Source organism: Eptesicus fuscus, chromosome 21 (genome assembly GCF_027574615.1).
Source record: "Eptesicus fuscus isolate TK198812 chromosome 21, DD_ASM_mEF_20220401, whole genome shotgun sequence".
In the NCBI taxonomy this organism is placed as follows: domain Eukaryota; kingdom Metazoa; phylum Chordata; class Mammalia; order Chiroptera; family Vespertilionidae; genus Eptesicus; species Eptesicus fuscus.
Genome location: NC_072493.1, coordinates 48,083,608 through 48,109,010, shown reverse-complemented (window position 1 = coordinate 48,109,010; position 25,403 = coordinate 48,083,608). Strand labels below are relative to the sequence as shown.

The 25,403-nt window shown below is 47.3% G+C and overlaps 2 protein-coding genes across 2 annotated transcripts; both read right to left on the bottom strand.

Annotated features, from left to right (window-relative positions):
* Nucleotides 1-1,005: 1,005 nt before the first annotated feature.
* Nucleotides 1,006-2,652, bottom strand: LOC103304795 (leukocyte immunoglobulin-like receptor subfamily A member 6). The gene is made up of 2 exons (XM_054710793.1): nucleotides 2,381-2,652; nucleotides 1,006-1,420 (listed from the first exon to the last, which is right to left on the bottom strand). Exons 1-2 carry the CDS (start codon nucleotides 2,649-2,651, stop codon nucleotides 1,287-1,289), a joined length of 405 nt encoding a protein of 134 aa, XP_054566768.1. The 5' UTR covers nucleotide 2,652; the 3' UTR covers nucleotides 1,006-1,286.
* Nucleotides 2,653-3,631: 979 nt separating this feature from the next.
* LOC103303386 (leukocyte immunoglobulin-like receptor subfamily A member 3) lies at nucleotides 3,632-13,326 on the bottom strand. The gene is made up of 5 exons (XM_054710072.1): nucleotides 13,233-13,326; nucleotides 12,684-12,983; nucleotides 11,141-11,440; nucleotides 3,964-4,263; nucleotides 3,632-3,642 (listed from the first exon to the last, which is right to left on the bottom strand). The coding sequence occupies exons 1-5, from the start codon at nucleotides 13,324-13,326 to the stop codon at nucleotides 3,632-3,634; spliced, it is 1,005 nt and encodes a 334-aa protein (XP_054566047.1).
* Nucleotides 13,327-25,403: the final 12,077 nt, after the last annotated feature.

Sequence of the window (25,403 nt, the reverse complement as noted above, 5' to 3'; positions counted from 1 at the left end):
TAAGATAATTTCACTCGGTGTTGTCACCCCTCGATTCTTTTATTTTTGCTGATAAAAATGAAAGAGGTTTATTCGAGTGCTGGCTTCTCTTCACCCTTTTGTTGTTATTGTTTATAAAATTATGATTTTATTGATTTCAGAGAGGGAGAGAGAGGTAGAAACATCCATAATGAGAGAGAATCATTGACTGGCTGCCTCCTGCATGCCTCACACAGGGGATTGAGCCCACAATCCGATTTGTGCTCTGACTGGGAATCAAACCGTGACCTTCTGGTTCATAGGTCAATGCTCAACTACTTAGCCCTGTGAGCTGGGCATTGCCTCTTTGTTTTTAAACCTTATAAGTAGCTATGCCATCCACTTTTCTCAATAAACATAAAACTTAGATTTAAAATCCTCCCCTCTCTGCACCCACATGAGTCACTCTTCCACACAAATCTGATGTAATGCAACAGCTGACCTTCACTGGGTTTTTATTTTTTACCAAGATCCTGTGGGGAAAGTTGCACACAATCTTCACAAGAACTGTGGTGGGTTGGGTTAATGTTCCAAGTTATTGGGTCATGTCTTCGTTCATCAGACCCTGAGGACACTGTAGTCAATGATAAATCCCACCTGGTTCTTCGGGTTTAGAAATATCTCCTGCTGCTTCTAGGGTTTCCCTGTGGTTGTGGTGTTTCAGTGAACAACCATCTAAGCTTAACCCCAGCATCACCACAACCAGTTCAATTAGCTGAGGAAGTGAGACCCCGTGTTTGTGCCATTGGTACGTGGCCTGGGCATAGAGCAGAGGGTGTAAGGTGAGATTATTGCAGATGAGAAATTGGGGTTTTCTCAGGATTAAGAAGATAATGGAAGATTCCAGCTGAGAGGAAGAGGAGACAGGTCAAAATGGTTAGATAAGACTTAATTTTCTTTGACACTTGTGCAAAAAAATGCTTTTGTGTTTTTCTGTCTCTTTGTCTACCTACGTTTTATCATGTTACTAATGTAGTATTTCCAACAATAAATGATAAGTTAAAAAAAAACACCCATTCAGGCCAGTGGACACATTTTAGGCATTTGCTCTTCAGAACTCCAAGAGAACCCATTAGCACTGCATTAATTCGCTGTGATGTTGGGACATTGTGACCGATTCTGCAGGAGACAGACACACTGTAGACAACAGTAGACAACACAGCCAGTGCCTGGTTTCCTCTGGTCACCCGCCTCTCAGGTCAACACTGTCCTTGGACGCCGTGAGTGTCCTCGGTGTTGGTCATGACGCTCAGGTGTGGAGGGGGGTCTCATCTGAGTCCGTGGAAGGACCTCTTGTGGCTGTAGCAGGCCTCCGCCAACACGACCACCAGGGCCAAGAGAACCAGGCCAGCCAGACTCAGTCGGACTTGGTTCACCAGGGCCACACTCCAACCAGCAGATCCTGAGAGAGAAAGGCCAGAGGTCACAGAGGAGGAGCCAAAGGTCCTCGCAATAAGATGTCCTTCACCTGAACTCTTGTCTCCATTCTCCTGGATCTGTGAGGCCGCTGCCCAGCCACCTTCTGCATAAGCAATATCTGCCTTCTTTCCTCTCCTCATTATGAGCCCTGTGCTGATTTCCTTAAGGAATTCTGGGGTCATGAAAGGCAGGGGTGGGGACTTGGTGAGGAGCTTTCAGTCTTCTCCCTGGGAGCCCTGCCTGGTCCTTCTTTGGGACGCCCCTCTGCAAACTACTGACTCAGCTGATGGGGATGGCCTCCCTGGTACTCCGTGGGCACGAAAGCTTCTCTCTCCCTCGTTCCCTTTGCACCTAATCTCCCTTCACCTTTTCTGCTCCTTCTGCAAAGACTACCAGTTGGCTTTCTCCATCCATAGAGCCTGCCTGTGCTATTCCCTTCCCTCTCCATCTCCCTTTTCCTTCCCTGCTTCCCCACCAGACACCTTACCATTCGCTTCCTCACTGTCAAGCTCAAAGGGCCCTTGCTTTACCTCCATAACTTGTTTCCTAAGTCCCTTTCTTCTAGGACTTACTTATTCTACCTCTGTAATTTACCCAATAAATTGTTTCTTTACAGTTAAAAAAAAAAAAAAAGACAACCAGTTACTCACCATGAGGACGGCTGGGTTCTGTGGGATCTGGATTGTCAGCAGCTTCTGCAAACGGGGATGAAATGGGGGTGGTTCCTTTATCTGTGCTCAGGGTCTGTCTCCCCAGACTCACAACAACCTGCATGCTCTCCCAGCCCCTGGGCATGTGTCAGAGGCCACATGGTGGGTGAGTGGTGAGGACCTCATAGGTTTTGTGGAAGCAGGTAGTGTGGACACGGCTTCCCACCAGTCACTGCTCTAAGTGGACAGTGTCATCTCCAGAAGGGGATGTGGGGATGGACCAGCTTCCTCACCTCTGACCTCAAGCTGCAGTGGGTCGCTGGGGTGAGACCACACTTCGGGGTTTGTGTCGAAGGCACCGAAGCACCTGTAGGTCCCTGCCTGTGTGGAGGTGACACGGTCCATGTGGAAGGTGGTCTGCTGTCCATTGTCCTGGGAAGTGGTGCTTTGTCTCTGGGTGAACCGAGGTGCATCTTCTTTCGTGAGAATAAATGCTTCAAACTTGATTCTGGAGAAACAGTGTAACTTCACATTGTCTCCTGGGGCCACCACGGTGCCACTCATGCTGGAGAGCGTGGGTTTGTCATAAGATCCTGAGAAAGAAGGAAGTTGTTGGTAAAGGGGAGGCCACGTCCCTTCCTGTTCCCAGGAGAAGATGTGGCTCTGGCTTCTATCCTCTCCATGTCCCGCCCTGAGGGAATGTGTCTCTGCATCATCCCTGATGCCCTCCTAGAGGTAGAGGCTTTGCTGCTTCCTGCTCCGTATCTCAGAGCCTGGTTCTCCCTCTGCAAAGAGGTCCCTCCCGGCCCTGCTGTCTGGGTTTCACTCAACCGTCATCACCAGATGAGGGGGTCACTGAGTGGGGACCAGTGTCCTCCACTCTTTTTTTTTTTAAATATATTTTATTGATTTTTTACAGAGAGGAAGGGAAAGGAATAGAGAGTCAGAAACATTGATGAGAGAGAAACATCGATCAGCTGCCTCCTGCACACCCCCTACTGGGGATATGCCCGCAACTAAGGTACATGCCCTCAACCGGAATCGAACCCGGGACCCTTCAGTCCGCAGGCCGATGCTCTATCCACTGAGCCACACCGGCCAGGGCTGTCCTCCACTCTTATAGGAACAGCGGTACAGTCCTGTCCGGTCTGGTTTCATCTCTTGGATAGAGAAAGTGTCAGTCATCCCAGCCATTGGTAATTCCCTTCGGTCCCTAGGCTCAGGGTCTTCCACTTTATATATCTTGTGGGCTTCAGCGTCTGGAGGCCCTCGGCACAGGATGGTCACTGGTTCATTATACAGAACCATGGATCCAGGCTGAGCTATGATAACAGGTGGGGGGACACTTTCTAGAAAAACAGGTAATAACTTTACAGGTGTGTCTGCTTCTCATGCCCCCCTCTACTTCCTTCCCTTTTACAGCCACGAGTTTAAATGCCAAGACCCCTCTTCCCAGCCCCCAAGAGAGCTGATATCTGGTCAAACCCTACTGAGTCCTTGAACATTAAAAGGATACGCAGCATTCTGAGCCTGAGTGCACTGGGCTAGATAAACCCTGGAAGGCAACATTGGGTGAGAAGGGCTCAAGCTTTTAAAAAATTTCTAAAATTTTAATTACAGTTTACATTCACTATCACTTTGTATTATTGTCAGGTGTACAGCATATTGGTTAGATAATCATATGCTTCCAAAAGTGTTCCCCTTGCTATTTCTAGGAGGCCTGCGGGGTGAGTGCGGGTGAGGTGCTCGTGGCTTTTGTGGAAGCAGATGGTGTTGCCAAGGGCTTCCCACCACAGTCTTCTCTTTCTTCCAGTCACTCCCTACGTGGACAGTGTCATCTCCAGAAGGGGACGTGGGAATGGACCAGCTTCCTCACCTCTGACCTCAAGCTGCAATGGGTCACTGGGGTGAGACCACACATAGGGGTCTTTGCTGAAGACACCGTAGCACCTGTAGGTCCCTGCCCGTGTGGCGGTGACACGGTCCAGGTGGAAGGTGGTCTGAACTCCATTGTCCTGGGCTGTGGAGCTTTGTCTCTGGGTGAACTGAGGTGCATTTTCTTTGGTGAGAATAAATGCTTCAAACTTGATTCTGGAGAAACACTGTAACTTCACATTGTCTCCTGGAGCCACCACGGTGCCACTCATGCTGGAGAGTGAGGGTTTCTTAAAAATTCCTGAGAAAGAAGGAAGTTTGCTGATAAAGGGTAGGCCACATCCATGCGCTGTGCCTGCCTGTTCTCCGGGAGCAGACATGGCTCTGGCTTCTATCCCCTCTGTGTCCTGCCTTGAGGGACTGTGTCTCCGCATCATCCCTGAGGCCTTCCTAGAGGTAGAGGCTTTGCTGCTTCCTGCTCCGTATCTCAGAGCCTGGTTCTCCCTCTGCAAAGAGGTCCCTCCCGGCCTGTTGCCTGGGTCCCATTCACCCATCATCACCACATGCAGGGGGTCACTGAGCGGGGACCAGTGTCCTCCACTCTGATAGGAACAGCGGTATAGTCCTGCCCAGGATGGTTCCATCTTTTGGATATATAAAGCGTTGGTCTTTCCAGCCATCATCAATTTCCTTCCGTTCCTAGACTCAGGGTCTTCCCCTTTATATATCTCATAGGCTTCAGCGTCTCTAGGCCCTCGGCACAGGATGGTCACTGGTGTATTAAATGGGAACATGGATCTAGGCTGAACTGTGATATCAGGTTTGGGGAGATTTCCTAGAAAAACAGGTAATAAATTTACAGGTGTATCTGTTTCTCATGCCACCCTCCACTTCCTCCCCTTTTATAGCCATGAGTCTAAATGCCAAGATCCTCCTCCTAGCCCCCAAGAGAGCTGATATCTGGCCAAACCCTACTCAATCCTTGGACATTAAAACGATACTCACCATTCTGAGCCTGAGTGCTCTGGGCTAGACACAACCCTGGAAGGAAACATTGGGTGAGAACAGCTCAGTCTTTTTAATTCTTAAAATATTTTCAATTACAGTTTCCATTCACTATTATTTTGAATTAGTTTCAGGTGTACAGCCTAGTGGTTGAATAATCATATTCGTTATAAAGTGCTTCCCCTTGCTATGTCCAGTACCCTCCTGGCCCCAAACGTAGTTGTTACATTATTGGCTATATTCTCTATGCTGTACTCTAAGTCCCCAGGAGTATTCTGTAACTCCCAATCTGTACTTCTCAATCCCTTCACCCTTACACCCAGTCCTCATACACGTTCCTCTGGCAACCGTCAGTCTGTTCTCCGTGTCTGTGAGTCTGTTTCTGTTTTGTTTGCTCATTCATATTGGAGAACAGCCCAGCCTTATGGAACCGACCACCTGCCCCGGTAGCATTGTGTTTGCACCCCGACCCTTCTGTCCGGACTCACCGAGATAGAGGAAAGTGGGAAGAACCGCGGACATGATTCTGGATCCTCTCTGGCCTGTTTTCCCCAGCGATGCTGCCTGTATGCGGAATGGACTCCTCTGAAAGTCACACCAAGCAACAGGAAGTGGTGGGAGGGCCTTGGTTCTCACCCCCAGAGTGAAGGCATTTCACAATGTCTTCTGCTAAAGCCTTGCAGAGGCAGCTGAGATCATGATGTTAGTTATCTGAACTTCAAACTTCCATCAGCCCAGCTCATTCCCTATTTTCTGTCCCCAATTCCTCATGGTATTTAATCTTTCTGTATAAAGTGAGCAGTAAGAAGGATCACAGATGAAGAAGAGGACAGAAGTAGTTCCCAGTGTGAGATCTGCTCTGAAATACTCTGTGAGCTCATGGCTCCTGCTACTATTTGCTGAGCTTTCTTCTATTCAGGTACAAAATGGGTCAATAATTGTGTCTTTCTGCAAAGCTATACTCACAGTGTGTGCATGTGGCCCAGAGCAGACCAGACTAGGGAGGCAGTGACATAATGATTAGTTCTTTGTTTGCTGTGCATGTGCCCACCACATTGTCAGCACTGACTCTGTCCATGGGTGAAAGGGATGAACCTAAGCAAGGTAACCTCACTGTGTTTGGTCAGCCCTTGGTTCTTTTATTTTTGCTGGTAAAAGGAAAGAGGTTTATTCGAGTGCCAGCTTCTCTTCACCCTTTTGTTGTTTATTAAAAATATATTTTTATTGATTTCAGAGAGGAGAAGGGGAAGGGCGAGAGAGGTAGAAACATCTATGATGAGAGAGAATCATTGACTGGCTGCCTCCTGCATGCCCCACACAGGGGATCCAGCCCACAACCCAGGCATGTGCTCTGACTGGGAATGGAACCATGACCTTCTGGTTCATAGGTCAATGCTCAACTATTTAGCCCCGTGGGCTGGGCATAGCCTCTTTGTTTTTAAACCATCTTACTGGCTGAACCTTACTGAGTAGCTATGCCACATACTTTTCTCAATAAACATATAACTTAGATTTAAAATCTTCCCCTCTCTGCACCAATATAAGTCATTTTCCCACACAAATCTGATGTAATATAACAGCTCACCTTTACTGGGTTTTCATTTTTTATCAAGATCCTGTGGGGAAAGTTGCACACAATCTTCACAAGAACTGTGGTGGGTTGGGTTAATGTTCCAAGTTATTGGGTCATGTCTTCGTTCATCAGACCCCAAGGACACTGTAGACAGTGATAAATCCCACCTGGTTCTTCAGGTTTAGAAATATCTCCTGCTGCTTCTAGGGTTTCCCTGTGGTTGTGGGGTTTCAGTGAACAACCATCTAAGCTTAACCCCAGCATCACTACCACCGGTTCATTTAGCTGAGGAAGCGAGACCCCGTGTTTGTGCTATTGGTACGTGGCCTGGGCATAGAGCAGAGGGTGTAAGGTGAGATTATTGCAGATGAGAAATTGGGGTTTTCCCAGGATTAGGAAGATAATGGAAGGTTAAGAAGATAATGGAAGATAATTACTGAGAGGAAGAAGCAGACAGGTCAAAATGGTTAAATAGGACTTGATTTTCTTTGACAATGGGACAAAATATGCCTTTGTATTTCTGTGTCTCTTTCTTTATGTTTTATCAACCTACATTTCATGTATATTTCCATCTGTTAAAAATACATATCTATCTATAATTTATTATGTTTATCTGTTATCTATTTTCTGTTCTATCTATCAATATCTATGTATCTATCTCTCATCTATCTATCTATCTATCTATATCTATCTATCTATCTATCTATCTATCTATATCTATCAATCTATCATCTATCTATCTATCTATCTATCTATCTATCTATCTATCTATCTATCATTCATACCAGCTTTCTCTCTTTCATCTACCTACCTTTCTGTCATGTATATATCTATGTGTAACTATCCATGTATCTATATAATCCTATCTAATAAAGAGGGAATATGCTAATTGACCATCACTCCATCACAAAGACGGCTGCACCCACAGTTGAGGCCAAGTTCCTTTACGCAGCCTTAATGAGCAATCAGCAGGGACCTGTGGGGCTTGACAGGGGACCTCAGGCTGTGCCCCACTCCCTGGCATCAGGCTGGGGTACCTCAGGCCATGCCTCCTGCCTTGGCACCAGGCCAGGGAACCTCAGGCCTCACCCCCTTACCCGGCGGGGCTTGACAGAGACCTCAGGCCGCAACCCCTGCCCTGGCTCCAGGCCAGGGGACCTGAAGCCATGCCCCCCGCCCGGTGGGGCTTGATGGGGGAACCTCAATCTGTGCTTCCCATCCTGGTACTGGGCTAGGAGACCACAGGCTGCTCACCCTGCCTCAGCACCAGGCGAGGGGACCTCAGGCTGCGCCCCCCACCAGGTGGGGCTTGACAGGGGAATTCAGGCCACACCCCCACCCCAGCAACAGGCCAGGGGACCTGAGGCTGCACCCCCCTGCCTGGCAGGGCTTGACAGGGGACCTCAGGCCATCTTCCCCACCCAGCGGGGCTTGACAGGGGACCTCAAGGTGCACCCCCAGTCTTGGGTTGGGGGAACTCAGGCCATGTCCCCCACCCAGTGGGGGTGGACGGGGGACCTGAGGCTGTGCCCCGCTGCCGGTGGGGCTTGATGCGGGATCTCAGGCCGTGTCCCCCACCTGGAGGGGCTAGACGGGAGACCTCAAGGCACACCCCCTGTCCTGGCACTGGGCCAGGGGACCTGAGACTATGCCCTCAACCCGGTGGGGCTTGACAAGAGTAGGACTGGCCAGATCTGGATCGAGACCAATGGGGGGGGGGGCTGCTGGGTCTGGGTCTCACATGATTTTGAGGCACATGTGGGTGAGCAGGGACTTGACTCTGGGTCCCCCTTTTAATGTGCATGAATTTCGTGCACCAGGCCACTAGTTTATTATATTTCTCTATCATCCAACTACCTACCTATGAGTCATTTATACCACCTTTCTCTGTCATCTGTGCTTTATTGATTTTAGAGAGAAAGGAAGGGAGAGAGAGAAACATCAAGCAGCTACTTCCTGCACATCCCCTAGTAGGGATCAAGCCTGCAGACCTGGAATTGAACCAGTGACCTATTGGTGCCTAAGATGATGCTCAACCAACTGAGCCATAGGAGCTGGGTGATAGCTCTATTCTTCATTTTTTGAGGAGCCTCCATACCACCCAAAGTCAAATCCTCTTAGGTCACCATCTATTTGGTCCTCTTTACCCCCTTTTAAAAAAAGATATATATATTTTTATTGCCTTCAGAGAGGAAGGGAGAGGGAGAGAGAGACAGAGACATCAATGATGATAGAGAATCACTCACTGATCAGCTGCTTCCTGCATGCCCCACACTGGGGATGGAGCCTGACTGGGAATTGAACCATGACCTCCTGGTTCATAGGTCAATGCTCAACCACTGATCCATACAGGCTGTGTGGTCCATTTTACCCTTTACTACCCCTCCAGTCCCTTTCCTCTGATAACTACTATATTCTTGTTTGTCTGTGAGTTTCAGTTTTATATCCCACCTATGAGTGAAATCCTTCGGTTCTTAGCTTTTCCCAACTGACTCATTTCACTTAGAATAATATTCTCAAGGTCCAATCATGTTGTCACAAATGCAGTATTTCATCTGCTCTCATGGTTGAGGAGTATATAATGCAATATGTTGATCATGTATCATAAAATTATAAATGCAAAAACGATATGATCTTATTAACCAATGTAACATTAATACATTTACTTAAAAATAGCATAGATCCTTCTTTTATACAGGTGCATAGTAGTCCATTGTGTAAATGTACCACAGCTTTTAAAAAATCTATTCATCTACTGATGGGCATTTGGGCTGTTTCCAGATATTAGCTATTGTAAATAACATTACTAGGACATAGGGCTGCATATATACTTTCTGGTTGGTATTTTGGGCTGCTTAGGATAAATTCCTAGGAGTGGGATCACTGGGACAAATGGAAGTTCTATTTTTAATTTTTCATGCTGAGTGAACTAAGCCAGTCAGAGAAAGACAATTACCACTGATCTCACTCTTATGTCAAATCTAATGAACAAAATAAGCTGATGAACAAATAGATCCAGAGACACAGAAGCATGGAACAGACTGATGAGTCTCAGACAAAGGGGGTCAGGGGTCAGGAAGAGATGAACCAAAGAACTTATATGCAAAAACCATGGACACAGATTATAATGCAGAAGGCCCAGGGGGGTGGGGGCATGGGTGCAGGTTTGATGGGGTCCTTGGGGAAAATAAAGGAACATCTGTAATATTTCCAACAATAAAAGATATGTTAAAAAAAAAACACGATTCTGGCCAGTGGACACATTTTAGGCATTTGCTTTTCAGACCTCCAAGAGAACCCATTAGTACTGCATTAATTCATGGTGATGTTGGGACATTGTGACCGATTCTGAAGGAGATGGACACACCCCATTATCCAGTAGACAACACAGCCAGCACCTGGTTTCCTCTGGTCACCCGCCCCTCAGGTCAACACTGTCCTTAGACGCCATGAGTGTCCTCTGTGTTTGTCATGGCGCTCAGGTGGGGAGCTCATCTGAGTCCATGGAAGGACCTCTTGTGGCTGTAGCAGGCCTCCGCCAACACAACCACCAGGGCCAAGAGAACCAGGCCAGCCAGACTCAGCCGGACTTGGTTCACCTGGGACACACTCCAACCAGCAGGTCCTGAGAGAGAAAGGACGGAGGTCACAGAGGAGGAGCCAAAGGCCCTCGCAGGAAGGTGCCCTCCACCTCAGCTCATGTCTCCAGTCTCCTGGATCTGGGAGGTCATTGCCCAGCCACCTTCTGCATAAGCAATATCTGCCTTCTTTTCTCTCCTCATTATGAGCCCTGTGGTGATTTCCTTAAGGAATTCTGGGGTCATGAAAGGCAGGGGTGGGGACTTGGTGGGGAGCTTTCAGTCTTCTCCATGGGAGCCCTGCCTGGTCCTTCTTTGGGACGCCCCTCTGCAAACTACTGACTCAGCTGATGGGGATGGCCTCCCTGGTACTCCGTGGGCACTAAAGCTTCTCTCGCCCTCGTTCCCTTTGCACCTAATCTCCCTTCACCTTTCCTTCTCCATCTGCAGAGATTACCAGTTGGCTTTCTCCATCCAGAGAGCCCGCCTGTGCCATTCCCCTCCCTTTCCATCTCCCTTTTCTTCCCTGCTTCCCCACCAGACACCTTACTATTTGATTCCTCACTGCCAAGCTCAAAGGGCCCTGTTTGACTTCCATAACCTGTTTCCTAAGCCCCTTTCTTCTAGGACTTACTTATTCTACCTCTGTAATTTACCCAATAAATTGTTTCTTTACAGTAAAAAAAAAAAAAAAAAAAAAAAAAAAAAAAAAGACAACCCGTTACTCAACATGAAGTTGGCTGGGTTCTGTGGGATCTGGATTGTCAGCAGCTTCTGCAAACGGGGATGAAATGGGGGTAGTTCCTTTATCTGTGCTCAGGCTCCATCTCCCCAGACTCACAACAACCTGCATGCTCTCCCAGCCCCTGGGCATGTGTCAGAGGCCACATGGTGGGTGAGTGGTGAGGACCTCATAGGTTTTGTGGAAGCAGATTGTGTGGACACGGCTTCCCACCAGCCACTGCTCTAAGTGGACAGTGTCATCTTCAGAACTGGATGTGGGGATGGATGGCCTTTCTCACCTCTGACCTCAAGCTGCAATGGGTCGCTGGGGTGAGACCACACATAGGGGTCTTTGCTGAAGGCACCGTAGCACCTGTAGGTCCCTGCCTGTGTGGAGGTGACACGGTCCAGGTGGAAGGTGGTCTGCTGTCCATTGTCCTGGGCGGTGGCGCTTTGTCTCTGGGTGAACTGAGGTGCATCTTCTTTGCTGAGAATAAATGCATGAAACGTGGTGTTGGAGAAACACTGTAACTTCACATTGTCTCCTGGAGCCACCACGGTGCCACTCATGCTGGAGAGTGAGGGTTTGTCATAAGATCCTGAGAAAGAAGGAATTTGTTGAAAAAGGAAGTTGTGCTGTGCCTTCCTGTTCCCCGGGAGCAGACTGGGCTCATGCTTCTATCCCCTCCGTGTCCCGCCCTGAGGGAATGTGTCTCTGCATCATCCCTGAGGCCTTCCTGGAGGCAGAGGCTTTGCTGCTTCCTGCTCCGTAACTCAGAGCCTGGTTCTCCCTCTGCAGAGAGGTCCCTCCAGACCAGGGGTCCTCAAACTTTTTAAACGGGGGGCCAGTTCACTGTCCCTCAGACCATTGGAGGGCCGGACTATAGTTAAATAAAAAACTATGAACAAATTCCTATGCACACTGCACATATCTTATTTTGAAGTAAAAATCAAAATGGCAAAAACACCCGCATGTGTCTCGCGGGGTATAGTTTGAGGATGCCTGCTCCAGACCCTGCTGCCTGGATCCTACTCACCCATCATCACCAGATGCAGGATGTTACTGAGCGGGGACCAGTGTCCTCCACTCCTATAGGAACAGCGGTACAGTCCTGCCCTGTATGGTTTCATCTCTTGGATAGATAAAGCGTTGATCTTCCCAGTCATCAGTAATTTCCTTCCGTCCCTAGGCTCAGGGTCTTCCACTTTATGTATCTCGTAGGCTTCAGTGTCTGGAGGCCCTCGGCACAGGATGGTCACTGTTGTATTAAATGGGACCATGGATCCAGGCTGAGCTGTGATAACAGGTGCGGGGAGACTTTCTAGGAAAAAGGTAATAAATTTACAGGTGTATCTTTTTTTCATGCCACCCTCCACTTCCTTCCCTTTTACACCCATGAGTTTAAATGCCAAGACCCCTCTTCCCAGCCCCCAAGAGAGCTGATATTTCGTCGAACTGTACTCAATCATTGATTATTAAAAGGATACTCAGAATTCTGAGCCTGAGTACTCTGGGCTAGATACAATCCTGGAAGGAAATGTTGGGTGAGAATGGCTGCAGGCTTTTGAAAAATTTTCAATTTTCAATTACATTCACTATCACTTTGCATTATTTTCAGGTGTACAGCCTTGTGGTTAGATAATCCTATGCTTCAAAAAGTGTTCCCCTTGCTATTTGTAGGAGGGCTGCATGGTGAGTGGTGGTGAGGTGCTCCTGGCTCTTTTGGAAGCAGACAGTGTTGCCAAGGGCTTCCCACCACATTGTTCTCTTTCTTCCAGTCACTCCCTACGTGGACAGTGTCATCTCCAGAAGGGGACGTGGGGATGGACCAGCTTCCTCACCTCTGATCACAAGCTGCAGTGGGTCGCTGGGGTGGGACCACACAAAGGGGTCTTTGCTGAAGGCACCGTAGCACCTGTAGGTCCCTGCCTGTGTGGAGGTGACACGGTCCAGGTGGAAGGTGGTCTGCTGTCCATTGTCCTGGGCGATGGAGCTTTGTCTCTGGGTGAACCGAGGTGCATCTTCTTTCCTGAGAATAAATGCTTCAAACTTGATTCTGGAGAAACACTGTAACTTCACATTGTCTCCTGGAGCCACCACGGTGCCACTCATGCTGGAGAGTGAGGGATTGTTATAATATCCTGAGAAAGAAGGAAGTTGTTGGTAAAGGGGAAGCCATGTCCGTGTGCTGTGCCTCCCTGTTCCCTGGGAGCAGACATGGCTCTGGCTTCTATCCCCTCTGTGTCCCGCCCTGAGGGAATGTGTCTCCGCATCATCCCTGATGCCTTCCTAAGGTAGAGGCTTTGCTGCTTCCTGCTCCGTATCTCAGAGCCTGGTTCTCCCCTCGGCAAAGAGGTCCCTCCCGGCCCTGCTGCCTAAGTCCCACTCACCTGTCATCACCACACGCAGGATGTTACTGAGTTGGGAATAGTGCCCTGCAATTCTATAGGAACAGCGGTACAGTCCTGTCTGGTCTGGTTCCATCTTTGTGATATTTAGAGTGTTCCCAGCCATCAGTGATTTCCTTGTGTCTTTAGTTGAAGGTTCTCTCACTCTATATATCTTGTAGGCTTTAGTTTTTAGAGGCCCTCGGCACAGGATTGTCACTGATATATTAAATGGGACCATGGATCCAGGCTGAGCTGTGATAACAGGTGCGGGGAGACTTCCTAGAAGAAGCGGTAATAAATTTACAGGTGTGTCTGTTTCTAATGCCACCCTCCACTTCCTCTGCTCTTACAGCCACGAATTTAAAGGCCAGGACCCCTCTTCCCAGCCCCCAAGAGCTGAAATCTGGCCAAACCCTTCTTAGTCCTTGGGAATATTAAAGGGAATACTCACCTTCCTGAACCCAACTGCCCTGGGCTAGATACAATCCTGGAAGGAAACACAGGTGAGAAATGCCCCGCCTTACAGAACCACCTTCCTGCCGCCCTTCTATCCAGACTCACCGAGGTAGAGCAGGGTGGGAAGAACCAGGGACATGATCCTGAGTCCTGGCGGCCAGGCTGCTGGCTTCAGGAATGCTGGGCAGACTTGTGTGAAAGTGACCCCGCCCTCCAGTGAGTGTGGGTGTGGCCCCGCCCCCAAAGGGAAAGCGAAGGCAGGTCCATATCCCTTTTCCTAGTTCCTCTGGGAGGCCTGCAGCCACAGCTGACAGCATGACGTCATTGACCATCTAAACCTCAAACTGCTGTGAGCGCAGAAGGAGACATGGGTGTGGTGTCTCTGGGGGCAGATCCCCAAGGTCCACAGGCTCCTACTGCTGGACCCGCCCCCCGGAAGTGCGTCACCCACTGTGGCTGCCTTGTCAAGGGCTCGCTAATAAATGTTGCACTATAGCTCAAAAACCACCCCCCAAAACACCAAAACAAACAAAAATACAACAACAACAACAACAACAACAACAAAACAACAACAAAAAGCCTGGCTGTCAGTCTAATCTGATTTGTATGTTCTGTGCCCCATTTTAATCTTTTTAAGTTGTGGATGGGGTAAGATAATCACAGGATAATGAACAGGAAAGAAATAATTTCTTTTTAAAAATCCTCACCCAAGGACATTCCCCCCCCATTGATTTTTAGAGAGATTGGAAGGGAGAGACAGAGACGGAGAGAAACACTGATGTGAGAGAGACACATCGATTGGTTGCCTTCCTCATGCCCCCGACCAGGCTGGGAGCCTGCAACCGAGGTACTTGCCCTTGACCAGAATAAAACCTGGACCCTTCAGTTTGCACGCCGATGTGCTATCTACCGAGCCAAACTGGCTAGGGCCCTGTCTCTCTCTTTCTCTCTCTCCCTTCCCCCTCTCTTCCCTTCCTTCCACTTTGTCTAAAAATCAATGGAAAAATATCCTCCAGTGAGGATTAAAAAAATAACTCTTCCTGGGGTATAAGAATAACATTTCCCCCCGACGGGAGCAGTAAATGCTAGGCCATTCTCTCCCCAGCCTCCGTTCCATGAGGTCCATGGGGCAAGGAAGAATAGGGGCTTTGAGGTGGAGTTCCCATTGCCCCTCTTGGTTGCAGGTGGGATGCTGGGCCAGAGCCGCTGGTGACTAATTGTGAGGATGCAAGGCTCCTGCTGAAGACGGAGCAGCAATGAGGCTGAAGCATGGGTGGTCTATGGTAGGAGGGGCAGTGCCCACATCAGACCTGGCCTGTGGGAGTCTCAGGGCATCCCTGACCAGGAGTCTCCAGGCTTGTTCAACAGCCCTCAAAATCATCCTGACGCTCACACTCTCACCTGACTCTCATTAAAAAAAAAAAAAAAAATCAAGCCCAACCAGCGTTGCTCGGTGGTTGAGCTTCGTTCGACCCATGAACCAGGAGGTTGAGGTTTGATGCCCAGCTAGGGCACATGCCTGGGTTGTGGGCTCAATTCAGGAGGAGGTGTGCAAGAGGCAGCCAATTGATGTTTCTCTCTCATTATGTTGCTATCTCTCCCTTGCTCTCTTTTTAAAATCAATAAAAAAATAGTAAAAATTTAAAACAAATCAACATAAATAGCTTCCATTGGTATGATCTGAAAACAGAAAATTATGCTTGAGATGAAACTGAATTCTTTAGAAAATTTTTTATTGATCAAATTTTTTTTTTGAGAGAGAGAAACATTGATTTGTTGTTCCACTTATTTATGCATTCATTGGTTGATTCTTATATGTGCCCTGACTGGAAATTGAACCCACAACCTTGATGTATTGGGACAACACTCTAACGAACTGAGGTACTTGGCCACGGCTAGGAATACCAGAGATGTAATGAGTGGTTGATTCTGGGGCTTATAGGAAAGGGAAGAAGTAAGGATGGATGGTCCCCACATGTTTACTTGAGTTACTTACTGAAGTCTGGTACCATAAGCAAGGAAAGAAAAAGCCTCTGTGTGTGTGTGTGTGTGTGTGTGTGTGTGTGTGTCCCCACCATCAATGTAGGGTAACATGGTGTAGAGGTTATAATTGGGGGTGTCTGTGGCTGAAAAGAAGGGGTTTTTCCAGAACTTAGAAGATAATTGAATGCTCTACTCAGAGGCAGACAGGTCAAAAGTAGTTAGATAGGGTTTCCTGTCTCTGACACTAGGGAAAGATATCCATATCAATCAATCAATCCATCAATCAATACATTCACCTATTCATTTATCTATCTACTATCTATCTATCTACTATCTATCTACCCATCTGTCTATCCATCTATTCATCATCTATATGTCCATTCATCCTTCCACCCACCCATTTATCATCCATCCATTATTCATCCAATCATCCATCCATTATTCATCCAACCATCCATCCATTTTCCTTCCTTCCTTCCTTCCTTCCTTCCTTCCTTCCTTCCTTCCACTCATCTAACTACTATCTATCTATCTATCTATCTATCTATCTATCATCTATCTATCTATCTATCTATCTATCCATCTGTCTTTCTATCCATCTATCCCTCATTCATCTGTCTATCCATCCATCCACCATCTATCTGTCCATTCATCCATTGTCTGTCCATCCATCCATCCATCCATCCATCTATTATTCTTTTGTCTCTTCATCCTTCCATCTGTCCATTTACCATCCATCCATTTTCCTTCCTTCCTTCCTTCCTTCCTTCCTTCCTTCCTTCCTTCCTTCCTTTCTTCCTTCTTTCCTTCCTTCATCATCCACCACCCATCCATCCATCCCCATCCATCCATCCATCCATCCATCCACCCATCTATCTAATCTATCTCCATCTGTCAGAGCCACAAATGGAGACCTTAAACACAACAATGACTATTTTTGTTAAAGAACCATTTTCGGGCATACTCCTTAACATTTCTTTGCTCTCAAGCTGTTTTGGCTTCAGCTTTTAGGAGCACAGACCGCAAGGCTGGATTATTGAGTTCTTAATTCTCACCTGATAATATTCCCCAGAAGTGGGGATTTTTCTGCTACTATAGCAAAATTGCGTAGCTGCAATGGAGACCCAGTGTCTTGCCATTTAGTGTTTGGCCTTTAGAGAAAGTCTGCTGATTCTTGACTTAGAATGACAGTCACAACCAGCAGCAGAGTCTGAGAAGGCACTCAGAAAAAAAACTTATAAAGAGTTTTGTGTGTGCATAATTCAATGACTTTTACTAAGTTTCCCAATTTATGCAATCATTGCCACAATCCAGTCTTGAAATCTTCCACAGCTCCGCTAAGATTTCAGATTCCCCTTTACAGTTTACCCCATTTCTACCACAGCCCCAGGCAATCTACTTTGTGTCTCTGCAGGGCTGACTTTCTTGGAAATTTCATAGAAATGGAACCACTTAACAGGTGGTCTTCTGAATCTTGGCACAATGTTTTCATCTGAGTTGCAGCATGCATCAGGCACTTCATTCCTTTTTTTTTTTTTTGGTTTGTTTTGTTAATCCTCACTTGAGGATATTTTTTTCCATTGATTTTTAGAGAGCGTGGAGGCGGGGGGGGAGAGAGAGAGAGAGAGAGGGAGAGAGAGGCCAATGTGAGAGACACATCCACTGGTCTTGGGTAGGGATCCAACATGCAACCCAGGTACGTGCCCTTGACCAGGAATCAAACCTGAGCGTCAAGCCCAGTGTTTGGGCCGATGCTCTAACCATGGAGCACACCTGCCAGGGCAGCACCTCATTCCGTTCTACTTTTATTGATTGGGATATAATGGACATATTGCATTGTGTAAGTTTAAGGTGCACCATGTGTTGATCTGATACATGTATACATTGCGGTACGATTGCCACTGCAACGCTAGCTGACACTGCCATCACTTCACGTAGTTACCATGTTTTTTTGTTGTTGTTTTGTTGGTAGGAACATTTCATACCTCTTAGCAACTTTCAAATACATAATATCATACTGTTAACTGAAATGACCATGCTGCTGCCCAAGCTGGTGTGGCTCAGTGGATTGAGCGTCGGCCTGTGGACTGAAGGGTTTGGGTTCAATTTCAGTCAAGGGCACATGCCTGGGTTTCAAGCTCCATCCCCAGTAGGGGATGTGCAGGAGGCAGCCGATCAATAATTCTCTTTCCATTATTGATGTTTCTCTCTCTCTCTCTCCCTCTCCCTTTCTCTCTGAAATAAAAAAAAAACATATTAAAAGATTAAATAAAAATTTTTAAAAATGATAAAATTACTATCCTCAGGACTTAATCATTGTAGAAGGGGAAGTTTGTATCATTTGACTTACAACTTCCCATTCCCCCCACTCCCACCCCCTGGTAACCACAATTCTACTCTTTGTTTCTGAGTTTAGGGTTTTTAGATTTCAGTTATAAGTGCGGTCATGCAGTATTTGTCTTCCTCTGACTTACTTCACGTAGCATAATGTCCTCCAGGTTCATCCACGTTGTCAGACATGGCAGAACCTGGGAGCTTATTTTGAAGCAGGTGGTTTTGAGGTTGGGGTGGGTTTTACTTCTCCCTCTCCAGGTGATGGTCCTGCCCTCTTCACCTCACTCACCTGCCCCCTTGCAGAGACCGAGGCCTGGGCTGGGCTCTGTTTTAACGACACTGGGCGTTCTGTTAAAGTATTTTTGATTGTGGCTTCCTATCAGCTCACCCCGTGCTCTGTTCTGGCCACATCGTTCCTCTTTTTCATATTTAGCCACCATTTCAGGCTCCATCTGTCACACCCAAACTCACTCCAATAGAAGTCTGTTGAAGTCCATTCCTTTCCTTGCCACCCGTGAATTCTGTGAACTTGAGGGGGATGTCACTCAATATTTCAGTCTCAATTTCTTCACTTGTCAATGGCGGGGGGAGGGTGGTGTTCAGAGTACACCTACAAAGGCTGTTGCAGGAGATTATGATTTGATTCCTGGTCAATGGCACATGCCTGGGTTGCAGGCTCAGTCCTTAGCAGGGGGCATGCAGGAGGCAGCTGATCAATGATTCTCATCATTGATGTTTCTATCTTCTCTCCCTCTCCCTCCCTCACTGAAATCAATAAAAATATATCCTTTAAAAAAGAGTATACATAGCCCTGGCTGGTTTGGCTCAGTTCACAGCATCAGCCTGTGAACTGAAGACTCCTGGGTTTGATTCTGGTCAAAGGCACATACCTCGGTTGCAGGCTCAACCCCCAGCCCTGTAACCACTTAAAAAAAAAAAAGAGTGTACAAACATCATAGGATGGTTAAAAGAAATAATGTAATAACTGGCTCATGGTACATATGAGTCCATACATATATATGTAATTATTTTGCCTTCAGGTTGATTTTCTGAACCCTAAACTATGTGGTCAATAAGCAATTGTATGCTTTAATTTATGCATGTGGTGATTTATTAATTTAGTTAGCTGGATAGTTATTGTGCTTAGCTAACAGCTCAAGGCACTGACTTTCATGTCATTCTTTTTCTTTTTAATCCTCACCTGAGGATATTCTCATTGATTTGAGGGAAAGAGAAGGGGAGAGAGAGAGAGAGAGAGAGAGAGAGAGAGAGAGAGAGAGAGATTCTTGTATGTGCCCTGACTAGGGATTGAGCCCGAAACCTTGGTGTATCGGGATGACACTCTACCCAACTGAGCTACCTGGCCAGGGCCTAATATATGCATTTTATTGAACATAGAATGTGCACGCATTTCAATCCACTTGGTGCTAGAAAGCACCCAATTGCAACCACGTTGGTGGTTCTCAACCCCTGGCGACATGTGACAATGTTTGGGGACCTTGATGGTGGTCACAACTGGAGATGCTATTGACACCTCATGGGTGGGGGCCAGGGGCCAGGAATGCTGATCAACACCCCACCATAAGCCCTCCAGACCCCGCCCCCAAAGAATCGTCCATCTGGAGAGGTTGAAAACCCCGCCCTGATGGTCTAGGAGTGAGACTGAGCATTCAAATCACCGGGGAGCTTCTGACCAGTTCCATTAGGATCACCCCAAGTAGGGCCCAGGTCATTTCAATGTGAGTCTCCTTTTCCAGGTGAAGAAGCGCACGTTGATGATCACAGTGGGGCTATTTCGATACCCTGGGCGGGAAGATCTGCTCCCCCGCCAATCACGGATCGTGGGCGGGCAGCAGAGCTGCTCTTATTGGGGGGGTTCCTTTGCGTGGGATACTCTCAGGCCAGACCTAAACGCTCGCCTTAGGCGGTGAGTACCAGCTCGCTTCCTCTTTCTCTGTCTCTCTCTCTGTCTCTCTCTTTTTTAAAAAAAAACAACACATGTTTTATTGATTTTTACAGTGAGGAAGGGAGAGGGATAGAGAGTTAGAAACATCAACGAGAGAGAAACATTGATCAGCTGCCTCCTGCACACCCCCTACTGGGATGTGCCCGCAACCAAAGTACATGCCCTTGACGGGGATCGAACCCTGGACCTTTCAGTCCTCCGGCCGACGCTCTATCCACTGAGCCACACCGGTTAGGGCTCTCTGTCTTTTAAGTACACAGCAGTTACTGGTTTAGTTGCTCTGGTTCTATTTTGTTGCTAGCTTTAAAGGGGCTCTGTGAGACTTGTAGAAGGATGACTTGAGGTCTTCAGGCTGAGCTCCCTTTTACAAGGATGAGAAAATGGGCTGAGAGCGGGCAGCTCCCCGTGCTTCCATATGCAATTCCCACCCCCCTCTGTCACTTATAAGTGTCCTGTTCAGGTATAATTCCATCTCCTAACCCCCCCCCCCCGTTTTAGGCGGGCTGTGACTTTTAGTAGACATACGGAGTTGTGCAACCCCCACCACAATCTGATTTCAGAATGTTTTTGTGGCCCCAGAGAGATCTCTCCTGTCCATCTGTGGCTTCCTGGCACCGCCCCCTCCCCCTCCTGCCTCTCGTTATTTCGGGTGGAGCATGGCTTTGAGCTTCAGTCTTTATTTTTATTGTTGATACTATTACAGATGTCCCTATCTCCCCCCACACCCTGTTGCCCACTTCCATCGAGCCCTCCACCCCCTTTCCTCTGGCCATCACCACACTGTTGTCTGTGTCTGTGGGTTATGCTCATATGTTCTTTGGCTAATCCTTCACCTTCTTTCATCCAGTCTCTTCCCCTCCTCACCAAACCCCCTTATCAGTCTTTTCCACGTATCCATGCCTTGGCTCAATTTTGTCCGTCAGTTAATTTTGTTCATTAGATTCCCTATATAAGTGAGATCATGTGATGCTTGTCTTTCTCCGACTGGCTTATTTCACTCAGCACAATACTCTCCAGGTCCCTCCATGCTGTTGCAAAGGGTAAGAGATCCCTCTTTTTCACAGCTGCATAGTATTCCATGGTGTAATGCACCACAGCTTTTTCATCCACTAATCTTCTGATGGGCACTGGGGCTGTTTTCAGTCTTTCATCTGTAGATTGGGAGGTATCACAGCTGGGTCCCAAAAGACAGATACAAGCGTCACAGAAATGCAGGCTTCAGGACAGGGATGTCGTGGAATTCACAGTTCCCTCCCCTCTCTCCTCTCCCCTTCCCTTCTCCCCCAATGCCTATGGTGACAGTGTGAGGGTACTGTTGCTAAGGACACACGTGGCGTCTGTAACAATCCTGTCCTTCAGGCTGTAGCACAGTACTGCTTCCAAGCAGGTGCCTTTGTGCCTTTATTTAAATTTTTCTTTTTCTTTTTGGCAATAGCATGACTGACTTTTATTCATTTATTTTTCTATTACAGTTGATATTCAATATTTTATATTTGTTTCAGGTGCACAGTTTAGTAGGTGCCTTTATTTATTGTAAGTTTAAAAAAATTTAAATTGATTTTAGAGAGGGAGGAAGAGAAAGATTGGTTTGTTGTTTCACTTATTTACACATTCATTCATTGCTTAAAAAAATGTTTTTTTTTATTGATTTCAGAGAGGAAGGGAAAGGAAGAGACACAAACAGCAATGATGAGAGAGAATCATTAAGAGGCTGCCTCCTGCACGCCCCACACTGGGATTGAGCCTGCAACCGGGGCAAGTGCTCTGCCTGGGAATCCAACCGGGACCTCCTGGTGCATAGGTAGACGCTCAACCACTGAGCCACGCTAGCTGGACCGTCGGTTGCTTCTTGTATGTGCCCTGACTGGGCTTTGGCCTCTGGGGAGGATGCTCTAAGCAGCTGAGCTATGGGGCCAGGGCCCAGGTGCCTTAATTTTCATTTCACCAGGAGGATAGGGCCTCTCAGGCTCATTCTGCTCAGCTCCTGCCTGGTTATCAGCTCCGGCCTTTATCCTTCCTCACTCAGACCTCTCACCAGGGAAACGCTACTCACCTGGCTCCACCACCCACTCGCTGCTTGTTGCTCGTTTTCCTAAGCTCCCTCTCAAGTCTTATCTGCCCGAGTGGGGCAGTTGGCTGAACCCTCCCCGCGCCCCCCAGCGTGTGGGTGGAAACTGGACTTCAATGACTTATTACCCACAGGGAGCAAGGTCAGTGGGGCTTCCAACATGTGCACAAACTCCTTACCTGTTTGTAGGAAACCTTTCTGGCTTCCTCCTCCGCCTCCACCCCATTCCTCCCTCTCTGAGCTAAGCCCCACCCCCTCAGTGGTCCCGAGAGCTCACACCTCCGAGCGCGCGCGTGCGCACCACGTGGCTCTGATATCTGATATGTGGTTTTGTTGCCCCACGCTCCCTTCCTAGAAAGTGAGCAGATCTCAGTTTTTTTTTTTTTTTTAATATTTTTACTGATTTCAGAGAGGAAGGGAGAAGGAGAGAGGGAGATAGAAACATTCATGCTGAGAATCGCCAATTGGCTGCCTTCTGAACGCCCCACACTGGGGATCTAGCCTGCAACCCAGGAATGGAACCATGACCTCCTGGGTCATCGGTCCATGCTCAACAGCTAAGCCATGCTGGCCGGGCAGTTGGCGTTAATTTCCCTCCTGGCCGGTCTCCTATGAGTCATGTAGGACCACGTTCTGAGTCGGTAAGCGGAGATCTCCATTGACCCAGGGGGTGACTCTCGGCTTGCCTTCCCGCCTGCTTCATCCTGCTTTTCTGGGTGTGCGTTCTGTAGGTGCAAGCCTTTCCTCTCCTCACTGTCTGCTCAAAAATTCCATCCGACCAGCCCTGGCCGGTGTTTCTAAGTGGTTAGAGCGCCAGCTGGCCCATTCGAGGGTCCCATTCTGGTCAGGGGCACATACCTCAGTTGCAGGTTCCATCCCAACCCCAGTCTGGTCACACACGGGCGGGCGGCAACCAACCTCCCTCCCTCTCTCTTCCTTTCTCTCTCCTTCCTCTCCCTTCCACTCTCTAGAAATCAATGGAAAAAATATCCTCAGGTGAGGATTAACTAAATAAATTCCACCAGACCTCATTCTCCCCTCACGCTGGTCTGCTCGTCAAATTCCCCTGTGGGCTCTCACAGCCGGACCTAGTTTCTCACTCTTCCAATGGGGTTCCTATGAGCAGCTGTTCTCACCTCCAAGTCCTCGCTGCACCCGTGTGTCCCCGCCCACACGAGCCTGGCGTCTAACTTCCTAACCCACCACCTTCCCGAAATCACTTCCTTCTATCGGAACCTGAAAAATGTGGCCGACGTGCTGTGTTCCCCCCCCCCCCCTTTTTCATTATGTAAAACAGATATTTTATTAGTATAGAACTACAGGGTTACAGTTATAACAGATAACTTGTTACACGAGGACATGGAGGCTGATGGAAATACCAATTAGACTCAATGCCACGTGGATTGGCTCCTGGAATGCAAAAGGGCTTTAGTGGAAAAGCCGGTGAAACCTGAAAAAAATGCGGAGTTTGCTTAACAGTAATTTACTGCTGTTGGTTGCTTAGTGTTTTTATTTTATTTTATTTAAACATTTTTATTGTTGACACTAATGCAGATGTTCCCCATTCCCCCCATTGCCCCACCCCAGGCCTTCACCATCCTATTATCTGTGTCCATGGGTTATGCATATGGGTATATAAATTCTTAGTTTAATCTCTTCTCACCCCACTCCCACCCTCCTCCCTCTGAGATCTGTCCGTCTGTTCCATGCATCCATGCCTCTGTTTCACTCATCAGTTTGTTTTGTTCATTAGACTACAGCTATAAGTGAGATCATGTGACGTTTGTCTTTCTCTGCCTAATACTTGCTCAGCATAATGCTCGCCCAGTCTCCCTTTTAAGTTTCTTCCTCACAAAACCAAATGCATGCTGCTCCAAGACAGCATTGGAAAAGGACACTATCAGGACAAACTCACCCATGACATGGACACTCAAGCGGGTCTTTGGAGTTCTGGGGGTGCCCATGTTTCCGTGACTTTTCCATCTGAGGGGTTGGAGGTCTTGCAGAGTGTGTGACTTGATGGTTTTTGTTCTGTTTTGACTTTATATTTTATATTAAATATATTAAAATATTATTGATTTTTTTAGAGAGAGAGGAAGGAGTGGGGGGAGAACGATCAAGAGCTCTTTGTATCCATTGTGCTTTGAAACATTTTGCATGATCCATCTTGTTCCTCCCCCATCTTCTGATTGGATGTAATTTCCCCTCTGTCTTTGCTAAACAGTTGTATTTCATCTTGTGACTCATCCCTACTGTTGCCCACTTAACACCTGAGGATATAAAAATTTAATTTGCTTTTATTTAATTGGTTGAGGCCATGTATAGGGTGTGTGTGTGGGGGGAGAGCACAGATTCTTTTTTCTTAATTGTTGAGAGTATTACAGATGTCTCCTTGAACCCCCGATTGCCCCCTCATCCAGTTCCCTCCCCACCCCAATTCTTCCCCACACTGTTGTCTGTGTCTATGGGTTATGCATATATGCATATAAGTTCTTTGGTTCATCTCTTCCTGCCCATCCACTCCCCCTTCCCTCTGAGATTCGTCAGTCTGTTCCATGTTTCCATGCCTCTGGTTCTAATTTGTTCATTAGATTCCATCTATAAGTGAGATCATGTGATATTTGTCTTTCTCTAACTGGCTTATTTTGCTTAGTATAATAATCTCCAGGTCTCTCCATGTTGTCTTGAAGGGTAATAGATACTTCTTTTTGACAGCTGCACAGTATTCCATGGTGTAAATGTACCACAGCTTTTTTTATCCACTCATCTACTGATGAGTGCTTGGGCTGTTTCTAGATCTTAGTTATTGTAAATAAGGCTGCTATGAACATAGGGATGCATTTATTCTTTTTAGTTGGTGTTTTGGGATTCTTAGGGCATATTCCTAGAAGTGGGATCACTGGGTCAAATGGGAGTTCCATCTTTAGTTTTTTGAGGAAACTCCATACTGTTCTCCACAGTGGCTGCACCAGTCTGCATTCCCACCAGCAGTGAACTAGGGTTCCCTTTTCTCCACATCCTTGCCAGCACTTGTTGTTTTTTGATTTATTGATGGTAGCCAACCTTTTTGTAGTTTTAATTTGCATCTCTCAGATGATTAGTGACATTGAGCATTTTTTCATGACTTTTGGCCATTTATATGTCCTTTTTGGAGAAGTGTCTATTTAGGTCCTTTGCCCATGTTTAAATTGGATTGTTTGTCTTCTTTTGTTGAATTGTATGAGTACTTCATATATGTTGGAAATTAACCCCTTATCAGATGTATCATTGGCAGACATGTTATTTTTTTAAAAATAGGGATGAGGGCATGCGACGGGGTAGGGGAGGTTGGGGGAAGGTCAATGGGGGAAAAAAGGAGACATAT